This window comes from Microtus oregoni, unplaced genomic scaffold (genome assembly GCF_018167655.1).
Source record: "Microtus oregoni isolate MIOR12 unplaced genomic scaffold, Mior012 000007F_ref0000211, whole genome shotgun sequence".
Classification (NCBI taxonomy): domain Eukaryota; kingdom Metazoa; phylum Chordata; class Mammalia; order Rodentia; family Cricetidae; genus Microtus; species Microtus oregoni.
Genome location: NW_024543066.1, coordinates 22,049,241 through 22,064,418, shown reverse-complemented (window position 1 = coordinate 22,064,418; position 15,178 = coordinate 22,049,241). Strand labels below are relative to the sequence as shown.

General features: G+C 39.5%; 1 protein-coding gene across 2 annotated transcripts in view; it reads right to left on the bottom strand.

Annotated features, from left to right (window-relative positions):
• Tmem131 (transmembrane protein 131) overlaps nucleotides 1–15,178 on the bottom strand; it is a 164,122-nt gene that overhangs the window by 72,650 nt on the left and 76,294 nt on the right. For both annotated transcript variants that reach the window (XM_041655933.1, XM_041655932.1), the window contains exon 5: nucleotides 3,551–3,674. In XM_041655933.1, coding sequence (XP_041511867.1) covers nucleotides 3,551–3,674 — 124 coding nt within the window. The remainder of the gene's footprint in view (nucleotides 1–3,550; nucleotides 3,675–15,178) is intronic.

Here is a 15,178-nt window from a genome sequence, read left to right as displayed (position 1 = left end):
GGTGGTAAAGCTGGTTTTTACATTTATATTTCCTTACATGTTGTAAATTATAAAAGTAGTAAGAGTTTATTATACTTACAAACACACAGCAAAGATGTGTGAGGAAGAGAAGTAAATGATCGATCTCTCTCTCTCTCTCTCTCTCTCTCTCTCTCTCTCTCTCTCAATAGGTTTTTCGAGACAGGGTTTCTCTGTGTAGCTTTGGAATCTGTACTGGAACTAGCTCTGTAGACCAGGCTGGCCTTGAACTCACAGAGATCCGCCTGCCTCTGCCTCCCAAAGTGCTGGGATTAAAGGCAGCGGCACCACCACCACCACCAAGCCAAGGTTAATGTTCTCAGGTCATTCTACACCAGTGTAGCTATCTATTTACCCTGGCTCTTACTGACATACTGAAACCCTCAGAAACCTTTGTTTTTCATAAAATGGTGCATTCTGTGCTACAATATGCTTTTCTTACAGAGAACACACTGTATATTATTGGTTCCTGGCAACAGACACAGGTTTCTTTATCTGTACAATACCCTATCCTAGCATATGTGCTATAGCATCACATGTGCTCAATTCCCAACAATATGCATGGATATCAGAGTTTAACCTAAAATGGAATAAATATTTAGGCTTCTACACCAAATTAAAAATAATCATTGATGCTTACAATAGCCTTCAATCCATGAGATTATTTAAAGTGTAATAAGGTAGCTTAAATTTTTTGCATTTTATCTGTAAACTGAAACATTTTTATTATGCTTGCCTGAAAATTTAACTGAAATATAGCTATGTAGAACTTGGTCTTTTAAATAATTCTTCTTTTTCCCTATTTTCTATGGGTTGGTTAATACAGAGACGGTATTGGGTAGTTAAAAAAAAAAAAGCTTCATGAGTTATAAGAAACATTTTTCCCCCCAAAGAAATAAGATGTGATGGGGGATTCTGAGGGGTCCATAATGGAAGGGTGTGTTTTTCGGGTATGAGGAACACTTTTCATTCCTCCACAATGGCTTTTACTATAGGTCTGAAACTGAGGAGGTAGGGAAATGAGGTCACTCTACCCTGTTCTCCCCTTCACGCCTGAGATTCTGGAGTCTGTCTTACCATGAGAAAAAGGATAGAAAGCACAAGGGACAAGAGGAAAGAAAAAAAAAATCACACCAATTTTGGCGATCTTTTGGGGGTGGGGAGTTTATCTTCTTAAAGTTGAACCTAAAGGCATCTACAGCAAGACTGTGATGGGTGTCATGACAGTCACTGCTTAGTTCCGCTTCCTGGAACTGATTCTGACTACATACACAATTTATCTTTTCAAGGAATTTCCAGAAAGTCTGTTCTCTACATAAAGTTCATCAGCAGAAATATACTCTGGGAGAGAGTCTAGATCAGAAGTGTCAAAATGGCAGAAAAAAAAGCTTATGCTATATAGTCTACCCTGTCTTTCTAAAATTCAACTCACTTCCAATGTGGGAAAATTGGGAGATACATAAAGATTCTTATTTCTGACTTGCCTTGAAAAATCAGAACTGCACCAACTCCCACAAGACAGTCAAGTAAAGCCTTGTTGGAGCTGCTCAACTGGACGGATTGTATGCTCCCAAACACCGCAGCCCCTGGGTTGTTTACCTAGTTGCCAATTCCTGGTCTAGACAATATTGGATGAAGTGAAAGGATGAAAGCCGTGCCCTCGGCCAAGGTAAGCTTGAGACACTTAGAAACAGCAAAGGATCACTTGAATTAGTGAAGCCAGTCAACAAACTATTAACTATTCATTTATCTAAGTATAGCACAATCAAGCCACTAGTTTAGGGTTGTTTCCATTTTTCCTTGCCTTCCAACCTAGCATGTCTGCATACTGGTGGTACATGAAATCTCTGTTTACGCACGTGCACGCACACATACACACACACATACACACACAGAGGGAAAAAGGGGGGGGGGGGAATGAACACAGGTGTTATAATGCCACAGCAAAGTATGAGGCAAAACACTAGGCAAATTAAACTCTTGCAAGTTACTCACGTTACTCATAACCAAAGCAAAACCCTCTGAGCCCTACCTCTTACTTTATATACTCATGTCTCCCTTGGTATTAGAATTTTGTTGTCTTGAGACCACTGATACATTAATTTAAAAAATGTGAGATATCTTTTAGGAAAAAAACAAGAATAACTCAAGGAAAATTTAAGAAATACTTTAAGAAAGGGGATATTTTCCATGAAAATTACAAAGAAATTAAGCTTTTATTATCAAAAGCAATATGCTTTATTTTGAAAATACTTCAAAGTTGGAGGTAGAAAAAACTTAAACCACAGCCATTTTTTAACCTCAGAAGCTGCTAATAAAAACACATCACAAAACAGGATTTTAAAGAGGAGAAATGTAAAACACTGAACAATTAATATGAAATTAACCAGTAGTTTATAAATGTCTTGTGTTACAAAATACGTTCATTTTCTTAGTCACTGCCCTTCAACAGTCAACAAAACCCTGGGAAGATGAAATTAGAATCCATTTATTTACTTTCTCCTCATTTTAATGAAATTCCTATTCACTATTTTGAAAGCCTACACATTAAAACATAATGTATCTTCTAATTAAAAAAAAAACTTACTTCAGTTCCTTTTTCTGTTGTTTTGATCAGAAAGGCTCTTTCTTGAATAACAGCTTCACATCTTACTACCAACATCTTGGGTAAAAGCTTGGAGGATACACATGGTACACAGAGCTCCACCATGATCGTGACTATGGTGACCACGATGACTGTGGCTGTCTATTGTAAAAGGGACTTTGCAGGTGTACACAGGTCAGCTGACTATCTCAGTGGTCCTGAACCAATGCCATGAGTTTACTTCGCTAGTGGCAGATGCAGTAGCCAGGGAGAAAAGAAGCACAAGGAGGGAATGACATGTTGCTGCTGGCTTACAAAAATGGAAGAGCCCATAGGAGCATTAAGCTCAGTGAGGGCCTGATCAGCAAGAAAATAGGGGCTTCCATTCTGCAAACAAAAATGACTTGATTCCACTAAAGACTTGAATGAGTACAGAGGTGCATTTCCTCTCAGTCTCTAGGCAAAGAGGGAATGAGCCCAGGCTATCTTAATTCATTTTTCCCTCCTAAAGACAGGTTTCTCTGTAGCTTTGGAACCTGTCCAGGAACTCGCTCTGTAGACCAGGCTGGCCTCAACTCATAGAGATTTGCATGCCTCTGCCTCTTGAGTGCTGGGATTAAAGGCATGTGCCACCACTTCCTGGCGCCATCATAATTCTTATGATACACTGAGCATCACTTCACTGGCCTTATAAACTGTTTCTAAGTGAGCACTAGCTTAAGCCATTCAGTTCCTGCTAACTTATTACACAGCAACAGAACCTTCACTCAGTCCTGAGGACCTGCCTGTAGAACTGGCTACGAGAAAGTTAGGTTTTTCTGAAAGGAGACAAACTGACATCTAAGAAAGTAGGGAAATTTAACTTTAACTATAGCAAAGTAAACTTAATAAAAATGCAGAACTTCCATTTCAAACAAGAGAGATACCAACCACAGTGGAAAAGCTTACCCTATTTTGAAAAAATGATGCATGGAAATGTGATGTTGTAGCAGATATTGATACTAAAGTAATAGTTTCTTCAGAACTAGGATTATGTAAGTAGACTTTTTCCATTTTTGGCATTCCAACTGGCCTGCAAAAGTAAAAAGAAAACTGTCAGAAATAATTCAAAGATACTTCTAACTTTTAGGATAATCATTAGTTGCTTAAAAGCCAAACATAAAACTATTAGGTAAATTCATATGCAAACACAGTAAATAGTAAAATACATTTAGTTGACTCAACAAATATCTGAGTGTCATTCTGTATGATACACTAAGTCAGATGCTACAATTCAATGAAATAAGTTTTAGCTGAATAATGCCTACAGTTTGGTGAGGAAGCCAGCCTGGGAATGTGGTCTGATATCTGGAAATGTGGTCTGATCTCTCCTCTCTATAACACCATCCTGCCTCTCTGTTAACTGTGAATCAGGTCCTCTCCCCAAGTTCCAGAGACAAACAGGTTGTATGAAAAGATCTAATGAATCAGGGACTTCTGTTATTCTTATTTAATGGAGGACACTGGAATAGGAAAAAAAAAAGCTTCAATAACTTGCCCATATTCATTTTTTGAACCTGAATTTGCATCCAGTCCATGAACTAACACTCACATTGAACTGCCTCTTCTTAAGGGAACAATATGAAATACATACTCAATGGCTCAGGTCTATTTTAATATTCCCCTTGGTGTTCCTTAAAAGCAAAATTTTACTATAGAGTTTAACTGGTACTTCTGCAGCTATCTATGTATCTTCCTAGCTTCTAAAGCATCACAGAATTCTTTTCTTCGGGGCTCTCTCATAATCTCAGTGGCATTGGTCCTATTTCCCTGACAAGAACAAGAACACTCTGAAGACAAAGGACATGCCATGTCCTTACTCCGCAATGCCCATATCCTTCAGTAAGTAGCAGCTATGCATGGGCACACACATGCACACGTTTGCTGCTTCTTCCAGTATGAAAATGTCCTTCAGAACCCGATATTCTCAACCCAAATAAGTAAACTGACAGAGTTTTCACAATCTAGACTTCCACCTGAGTCAGGATGTGAAGGACCCCAAGTTCCTCTGCAGTCTTCCCTGTCCTCTAGGCCACACTCACTTTCTAATTCAGATCCATCTTTCTTTTACAAGATACTTTCCCTGTGTAACCCTTCCAGGCCATACTTCTTGAAATTTTGTTTTACAATTCAAAGTCAATGTCTGTCCATAAACCTCAAATTGTAACACAGCCAGAACTGTGCTTTGCATTTGCATCATAGTGTTTATCATGACGCTCTATCCCTATCTTCTCTTCAATTCAGTTCTCTGACTCTAATTTATTATTTGGGAAAATTTATAAACCAAAAAATAGTTTGATAATTTTCACTAGTTTAAAAAAATGAATTAGGAGGCCGGGAGGTGGTGGCACATGCCTTTAATCCCAGCACTCGGGAGGCAGAGGCAGGCGGATCTCTGGGAGTTCGAGGCCAGCCTGGTCTACAGAGCTAGTTCCAGGACGGGCACCAAAGCAACAGAGAAACCCTGTCTCGAAAAAAAAAAAAAAAAGAGAGAGAGAGAGAGAGAATGAATTAGGGGCTTTAGGTTCTTTCAAAGATGATAAATTATGTTAGTACACACAGGCTAGTCTTCTTCCCCTTAACTACTGCTTCCCAAACGTTACAATGCTTAAGCTAGAGAGGTACAACTAGAATGGGTCAAAACGTAGAGAACAACTGACTATCGAGTGCCCAACCCTAATGGACCCATCTAGACAACACAACCCCTGCAATGAAGGCTCAAGGAATGTAGCAAAGAGCAGGTAGAAAATGGTAAGAACCAGAGGCCAAGTATACCTGCTGTGAGATACTGTTTTCTATATATGTATGAAATCTTAACAAAACCTAAACAAAACCAGCACAACGACTCTACCAGTTGGCACCCCAGAAGAAGAACTACATACAACAATCAACGGGTGCCAAGAGAGAGAATCAGTTTTCTCCATGAATGAACCCTTTGAAGCACTATCCAATCCCAAATGATCAGTCCTAAACACATATAAATATGAGCAACAGTAAATGAACTCTGCGACCTGAAATACATGTGATATATGTATTTCAATAATCATTAAAGAGGTCATGAATTTGGGAGGAAGTGGAGGAGGCACAGGAAGCGTTGGGAAGGAGAGAAGAAAAGGTGGAAATAATGTAAATATAGTACACATGTATGAAATTTTAAAAAATTAAAAATATTCTAAGAAATACTGAAAACCAAATGAATAAATTCCACCAAGAAATCTTTGGGGGAAACAGAAGGCTGCCTGAACTGGCAGATAGGAAAAGTAAGGGGCAAAGGGCAGTGAGAACAGGGAATCGGAGACTATGGTATAGGAAGGCTGTCTGGACTGAAGCAAGGAGAGCAGCTCCTTAAACAAATGCAGAAAGGTTTATGTTTCCAACTTTTCTCTCAGAACTTCCAAAGTTTTGGTCTATATGTTACAATCTAGGAAGATACTCTTGCCCCGTTACAGTTTGGTCTAAGCACTGTCTTGGAATGCTCACAAACACGGGGAAGTAAGTCAAAAGATTTTGTGTGTATGTTTGTGTGTGTGTAACTAGTCTTCCTTTCATCTTGGGATCCTTTCCCTTCTTAAACAAAAAGAAACACAGAGCAGGGCTTGACATTCTTTCCTTAACACAGATTGTAAGACAGCAGCCCGTAAACACATACAGTGGAGTAACATACACAGTGTTACTGGCAGACGGCAATTCTGTTCCTAATGTGACGCTGTAGCTCTAAGAGTATCAGACTTCCCTTTCTTTCAGTTTTATTTTGTGTGCATTAGTGCAGAAGCCCAGGGTTTCGGGTCCCCTGAAACTGGAGTTACAGACAATTGTAAGCTGCCATGTGGGTGAGGGGAATTGAACCTGGGTCCTTTGGAAGGACCGAGCCATCTCTCCAGCCCCAGACTTCCCTTTCATTAACATTTTACATGTAGATTTGGCCATGATCAGCCATGTAGAGCCCATGAAACAGATGATTTGTAAATATTTTACCTCACTGTGTGATTCATGTTCTTTTCTTGATGGTTAAAATACTGTCAAAATCAACTGTCAATAAACTTAAGGGTCTATTTCTGCAATCTAAGTTCTTTTGCATTTATCTATGAATCTATCCTTATAAATGTGTTTGAATCAGCCTTGCTTTGTAGAAAGCCTTTGAAAATGGAGGGCAAGCAAAATGGCTCAGCAGGTGAAGGCACCTGGGGCCAAGCCTGACAAATTGAGTTCAATTCCAGGACCCACATGGTGTAATAGGAGAACCAGGACATTCAAGTTGGCTTCACATGTATGCCCCCACACAAATAAATAAAATTAAAAAAAGGTTTTTGATATTCCAAAGTGTGCTTCTTTTAATTTTAGTTTTCTTTTAAGGGTTGTTTTGGATCTAATTGTTCGGGATCCTTATATGTTTGTAAATTCTAAGATTATCAATTTCTATAAAAAAGGCAGTTGAAATTCTGATGAAGATTGTATTAAATCCATACATTAACAGAGGATTGTAGTCTTAATTTGTGTCTTCTAATCCATGAACATCTGAGATGTCTTCCTATCTATTTAGTTCTGTAGTTTCTCTTGATCATAATTCTTAGTTTTGTGTAAGTCTTATTGCTTCTGTTAATTTATATTTAAGAATTTTATTCTCTTCGATGTTATTATAAATGGAATTTCTTTCCCACCCTATCCCAGTTTTTGATGCAGGGTCTCTACTAATCCAGCCTGCCTTTGAACTCAAGCTTACTCTACCTGAGTGCTGAGTTACAAGCATGTGCTGAAACTGTTCCTCTTTCTTTTCAAAGTCTTTTCACTCTTACTGAATAAAAATATAGTTTGTTTCTCCCTTTTTATTACTTCTAGTAGTCTTTATTTTATATATTACATTTAGAGTGGGTGTTTAGTTTATAGATTAGGGAATACTTGCAAGTGGAGATGCTTCTTTTCCAATCTGGGTTCCATTTGAGTTCCCTCCCCTTCTTTATTGCCTGAATTAGAGTAAATAAGAAGCTGAAGAAAGGTGACAAAAATTTGTTCTTGATGCAGGGGACAGTTTCATCCTTTCAGCATTCCGCATGATGCCAACCTTGGGGTCTCACAGATCATCTTTTATAGGTTGGAACATTCCTTTCTGTTCTTGGTTTGTTGAGAATGATTATTATGGAATTATACTGTCTTGCTAAATTCTACTCTGCCATAGGCCAAAGCAGTTTTATTATTAACCAATAAAAGCAACACATATACGGAAGGACATCCCACATCAATCAGTACAGTATAGAAGTCTTTCCTCAGCATTCTAGGCATTTAAGTAAAACAGTGTGGAATAATAAACACATTCTCCTTACATCCTCAAAGACCACCATATGTACTTTTTTTCTGGGAAAAAAAGTTGTTACTCTACAATTTAAACAGACTGAAGGCTAAATGACTGTTAGTCATTTTTTTTCTATATTTGTTCTTGTCCAACTTTAGTACAACCAATCTCATCGGGGACAAAAAGACAGAGCATAAGGAAGCAAGTGTGGCAATTCCAGGAGCCTGTTGATCAGAAGGTTTGATTCACAATTTTGCTGTACCTGGCTTTGTCTTCTTCTTGAGACATCAAGAAGGAAAAGTAGAGATAAACCCTTGCTGAGAGAAAGGTTATGGGAATTAGGAGTAATGTGGACAGAGAGAAGATGGTAGAAGGAGCACAGCTGGCTTCTGTACATATGTATGTTCACATAAGACAGACTTTCTCAAGCTCTGGGCAGTCCACACAAGAAGTGGAGGGTACACTGCAGGAACCCTGTCTAGGTTGTCCTCTCCTCTTGGTGACACGAGAACTCTGGGCCATGAAAAGAGAATGCTTATTTGCCAATAGGCAGCACATTCTTCATTATGCAACATCACTTACTTCTACAAGCTCAGCGGTTAAAGATAACCACGTATTACTGTACTACTTTAAGACTGGCTGGTTTATCTACTCAGGGTTTCACAAGGCTTCTGCAAATTACTAGCAGGCCGAATTGTCAGGCAGAATGCAAAGTCCACAGCTAATGCATTTAATTTGTTGGCACAGCTCATGCTGCTCTAAATCTCCTGTCATCTAGCACCTCTACCTTAAAACCAGCAAAAAGAAACTTTACACCACGTTCCTCTCCTTCAAATATCCAACACTTGGCTCCTGGTTCTCAAGCCAGACTTTGAAGGCTCTGGGTCAAGGTCTGGCCTACCCAGACAACCCTCCATTTTAAAGACCATGTGATTTAGACAGAACCTTAGTTACAGCAATACCTGGATGAGTATCTGACTGCAAAGTTAAGAGGTCTATATAGGTATATTAGAAGCCTGAAATTCTGCCAATCATTTCACAGATCTGTCTACCACAACTGTGTGATCTTGGCTAGCCAAGTTGAATTTAAAAATAAAACTAAACAGATGCCCAGACTCTTGGCCTGTTTGTTTCCATTATTGGCTGCTCCAGACAGAGAAGTCAAAGGGAACATTGGGAGGTATTTCTAGATGAACACAGCTGAAGCTATCAGGCATTTGTTCTCTATGTTTCAAGACCAGCACAAATGACTGTCCAGATTCTAGAGGCATCTAAGGCTCCAAAGAATTGGGAGGAAACATCGAGGAAATGGAGCAGCTTGGAAAGTAAGCTGCAGCTTTGTGGTCAGTGGCACACTTCCTATGTCACAGTAAGATGACACTGCACTAGCAGAAACAGCTGCACAAATGGTTTCCCAAATGCCCTTAGACAAACCTCATGAGTGTGAATAACACAGCATTCTGTTGAATGGAATTCCTGCCATAGGCAGGAAGCTGGTCCAAATCAGCTCAGCACTTTGTACTACTCAATCACAGAAAACCTTACAGTTTTCACAAACACGTCATAAACCCTTGTGTGAGACTAAGAATTAGCAGTGGAAAAACTACAAGGTACCAAACAACTTGGAAAAAGGAGGCTCCTTGATTTTCCTGAAACACCAAAAAGTAACTGGAGAGAAATACCTTTTATATATTGAACTTATTTTGACAAGAGTCCTTTTTCTAGCAACAACATATTCAATGTACACATTAAAGTCAATTAGTAATGATTTTAAACTGAATATTTGAAGCCATTTTTCTGCACCTAATAATTATATAAACCAAAGAATTCAGTGAACCAAGTTTCTATGCCAAACATCTTTTACTGTTTCCAGTAAATGTTTGAAAGAAAGGTGTTGTTATAGAAACAGAAAACATTTAAGAACACTGGCATAAACAATTTGGATGAAGGGAGAAAAGGAGGTCAGCAGTGCCCAGACTGCTGCACAACATTATTTGGAAACCGGAAAGGAGAGGGAGAGGGGAAGAAATAGAAATTAAACATCAAAGATATAAATTTCATTGAAAAAAAAAAGAAAGCCAAGGAAAGTCTATTGGGGGCTGGAGACTTGGTTAGGAGCACTAGTAGTTCTCACAGAGGACTTGTGTTCAGTTCCCAGCACCTAAACACTTAAACAGTGGCTCATGAGTGTCTGTGACTCCAGTTCCAGGTGATCCAATGCCTTCTTCTGACCTCTTCAAGTACCAGGTCACATGTGATTCATATATATAATATGCAGGCAAAACACTACACACGTAAATCTTAAAGAAGAAAAAAAAAGGCCCATGTCATCAAACCATTAATTTGATGTCTGTGAAATGAACTATAGAGGATGGTAGAGATGATGACAGTAGTGATCACAGTTAGTAGCAGGTTTCCCAGGAAGCAGCAAGGTAAATGTCTCATTACAGCCTCATTAAGGGGCCTGAAATTGGAAGATGTCATAGGTAGTCATGAATGGAACTCCACTTTTGATACTAGAATGCCGGCAGCTTTCAAGCCTCACTGATCCCCCAATTGCCTCCTGCATCACATGCAGGCAAGGGGCAAAAAAGGTTCTACACGCCTTCATGGCTAATGAGAGGACCAAAAGTCCACACTCTTACCATCACCTTAACCTGAAATATAATAAAAGCCAAGCACGTCTCCTTTCTTCTCTCTTCAGCAAAGGCTCTGAGACTTGCTTGAGGGCCCACTGTGGTTTCTTCAGAATGCTTCATTCTGTTAGATGGCCCCTAATATTTACGATGGCCAGAATTATGCCTTTCCTTCTTAAACTTTACAATGGTTTGTAAAATATACTCTGGGTCATGTGCATTCACTAGAAATTGTACTCTGATCCCAGATCTCTTTCTGGGCTACAGCTATGCAGGCCTAGCCTCTCTCAGGATGCTGGGTAGCAGACGGCAGACACAGCACCTGGTCAGCCTCAGTCATGAGAGAATAGCTATCAGTGTGCCCAGCACATAAACTTACTTTAGAACACTGAAGCTCCCTGATTTTTTGATAACCCAATTGTTCATTCAGTTCTTGAGCATGAACTCTGCACACGGTAATGCTGCATTACAATGTCAAAATGCTGAACACACACAAGTGCTGGGGGCTATGTTTTCAGTGTTTCTGGATAGAGAAGTGTAACAGATTCTATCAGATATTCAGCACACTATAAAACAGACCTTTGCTGCATAATTTTGCTTACGTGTAAATTAATGTAAATGCTCTAAGCACATTTAAGGGAGCCCAGGCTAGTTCAAAGATGTGATTCAGTGGTGGAGTGTGCTTAGTGTATGCAAAGTTCCAGCTTCAAACCCAACTCCAAAAGGAACTGAAAACAATACACAAAATACAGAAAAAGAAAAAGGGAGGCTGGCTATGTTACTCAGAGTACATGTCTTACTTTGGGTTTTTTATTACTGTGATAAAACACCATGACCAAAGCAAGCTGGGGAGGAAGGGTTTATTCGGCTTATGCTTCCACATCACAGTTCTTCATCAAAGAAGTCAGGAACTCAAACAGGGCCGGAACCTTGAGGCAGAAACTGATACAGAAGCAATGGAGGGGTGCTACTTACTGGCTTGTTCAGTATGCTTTCTTATAGAACCCAGGACCACCAGCCCATGAATGGCATTACCCATAATGAGCTGCCCCCCATCAGTTACTAATTAAGAAAATGCCCCATAGGCTTGCCTACAGCCATATATATCAATCACAGTACTAATTACATTTTCAAATCAATGACACTTAAACTTATGCTAGGTTAAGAGAGAACCATACAAAGATTACAACATAAACCACAATTTGCTATGTGGAAGGAAAAAAAAAAAAACCAACACCACCAGAATGCAGTGCTCACTCATGAAAAGTTTCAGTTTACAGCAAAGAAAGTTCCTTGTGATATAACTCCCATGACCTCTTTTAACAGGTCAGTGTATATTCCTGTCTGAGTACATGGTAATGACTGTAATTATGCATATAATCTTTGGAATAGGTAAAAAAAATCATGTAATTGTGTATCAATTGTTCATCAGCATACTTAGCTCACACCCTCATTTCAAAGTGAAAAATGGTACTTCGGCTACATTATGATTAAATATAATTGATTACTATCACTTTTTATGCAATCATTTCCCTTTTTTAAGACTAAACAGTTATTCTTGAGGATTTTTATTGGTGTTTGTTTGTTTAAACAAAATTAGTTATAGGGTATGTTCTTATAATTTAAATACCACTTTCTCAGTTGCCCATATCCATTATAAAGAACTCTTTAAAAGGCTAAAAGGTTGTATATGATGTTGCTTTTTAGAATATAAAAAATAATTTTTTTCCATTTAGCCAAAGGTCAAAGTCCACCAGCCAAAGACTGTTAGTTTCATGGAAAGAAAGAAAACTGTGTGTGATATATAATAATCCTATCCTAAATTGAACAAATATCTGTATGATGAACTTTTCATATCCTCTTGGGGTATGTATGTGTGTGATATCATCAGTCTTGACATTCAAACCAAATTTTAGGTGGTGATTCATCTCACCTCTGTGTGAACAATAGCTGGTTGTGCTAGCTAGCTAGGTTTGTTTTACAAAACAGGTATGAACTCTACTAAACTGGTCATCAGGGATATGAGAAGGTGTCTATGGTGGTCTCAATAGGAACAGCTGCCCACTGTATGATTTCTCTCTTGATGAAATCCTGACAAACTTAAGAATGGCTCCTAGTATTATGTCCACTGATACATGCCTCTTGTACAGCTGTTTCAGAGACTGGACAATGACTCTAGCTGCTCTATCCTGAGATGTTTTTGACTAGAGAAACAGAAGCTAGTGTCTCCCAGGGAAGAAGGCTACAAACAGTAATGGAAGCAGTCAGCAGGGCTGTTCTCATCCTTTTATGGAAAAGGTATCGGTAATGAGAGAATAAGAGAGTGAGCAAGTTGAGAAACACAGGAGTCCTGGGAGCATTGGATAATATGGACCTGCATGTCTGCAGTGGCAGCTAAGTCACAGTCTCCTTTTTGCTTTAAGGAGTTTCAGGTAGCATTTTCTCATTTACAATTGAACAATTACAGCACTGATTGAACCAGAGGTATATAGGCACTCTGTACTTAATGATAATTTTCTTATTCTATCAACAATGGTGAGCTAGTTTTTGTAGAGTGTCCTTATGTATGGAATGACAGCTAAAGAAATAGGACTGAATCATTATAGTGCCTGTTGATTTCAGATAGTTTATAATAAACTACAAGGCTCTGGGTAAATGGCTGGCCCAGTTGATAAAGCACTTGCTTTTTAAGGCTGAGGGCCTGAGTTTGGATCCCAGGGCCAACATAAAAAGCTGGCCATATATAATCCAGCACTAAGGAGGTAGAGGCAGGAAGGATGCCTGAAGCTTTCTAGCTAGCCGCCTAGCTAAATGGGTGAGCTCCAGGTTCAGTGACAGAATCCTTGTCTCAAAAAAACAAGGTGAAAAGATTCTGACATTCACATGGTGGAAGGAGAGAATCAAATTCCCACAAGTTGTCCTTTGACCTTAACACACACACACGCACACACACACACACACACACAATCAAAACGTAAAAAAAATAGCTGTTAAACCTGTTTATCACTTAATGATCATTTGTTCTACCATTTTGCATGTAAGAAAGGTTTAGATGTAAGAGACTTAGCTTTTAGGGCAGTTGCAGAGATGGCTCAGTGGTTAAGAGCATTTTCTACTTCCAGAGGACTAGAGTTTGGTTTCTAGCACCTAATGCCAGGCAGCTCACAACCTGTTAACTCCAGGTCCAGGGATCTGAAGTGCCTGAATTCCACGGGCACCTGCACTCAAACGCATATGTACACAGACACACATGCCTGCTAAAAGTTAAAATGAAGTCTTTAAAAAACAAAAGGGAGAGATTTTCAAGGTATGTATGTATAACATGCCCAGAGTTAGAAAGACCACACTGACTTTAAGATATTGTCTGTAGCTTTCTACATATGTGGTGTAAGAAATGTAAGAAATTTACCATTCATCATAAGGTACCAGAACTTTTTTGAGGAGGGTAATAATATGATCAAATTAAAAGAAATTTTAATTACACTTTATTTATTTATCTATCTATGAGGGGCATGAGTATAGAGGTCAGAGGACAATTTTTGGGAGTCTGTTCTCTCCTTCCATCATGTGGACAACATTGATTGAACTTAGGTTATCAGGCTTGGCAGTAAGGCCTTTACCCACTGTGCCATCTCCCTTGTCTCATGATCAAATTCTAACATTTTAATTTGCTGACACCATGGATCAAAAACCAGAAAACTACATAGGTAGCAATAGTCTTAGTTTTCAAACTATGACAAGGACCTGAGCCAAGAGGAGGTAGCTAAGCGGTGAGGATTATATATATGAGAGCATACATGGATTTGGTAGAAATCTTTCTACTGATGGAGAGGAAGGGGAAGAGATATGAGCATTCCAGGGGAAAGGAAGAAACCCAGATGTCTCAGTGAGTGAGGAGGTAGGGACAGCAGACTGGGAATCACAGGCTTATGTCCAAGTCATGAATGAGGGAAGGTTTCAGATATGATAAATGTGTGGTTTGTGTGCTCACAAGGCTGCAGGCAGAAAAAGGAAGGAGCAGGAGGAAGAGTGCCATGCATTCCACAAAGTATCAAGAGAACAAAACTAGTGCTGTTAACAAAGGCCCTGACCAGTATAGTGTTGGGGACTGTGGACCCCCAGACCCTGAATTTCCTGTGACCCCCTTGCCTGCCAGAGTAAACAACTTATAATGTTTTCAGCTACTCTGAGCAAAACAACTTGTTTTCCTGTGTTTGCAGCTGCTCTGAGCACCAGACAGGGGAGTGGTTTCTGGTGGCTTGCAGCTGAAGGATCCCAAGAGCTAGGGTGTGGCCATTGGTCAGGGAAGGCACTATATAAACTGTCCTAGAACACAATAAAGTTGGCACTCTTGGCATTCGTGGGTTATTCAAGGATGACCCATGTCTATGTCTCTGTCTGTGTATGTGTGTGTTTCAATCACCAGCCCCTTGCCCGGCATAGTGCTAGAGTGCGTTACAAGCATAGTACCGCCGTACACGTAGTACAGGCACTACAGGACCATAGTACACGTAGTAGCACAGGTTACAATATAGCAGTGTTGGGATTAGTGAGCTGCCAAGGGCATGGATCCTTTCCATTTTTCTGCTGTTAGGCAGAGTGCCCTGGCTTTAT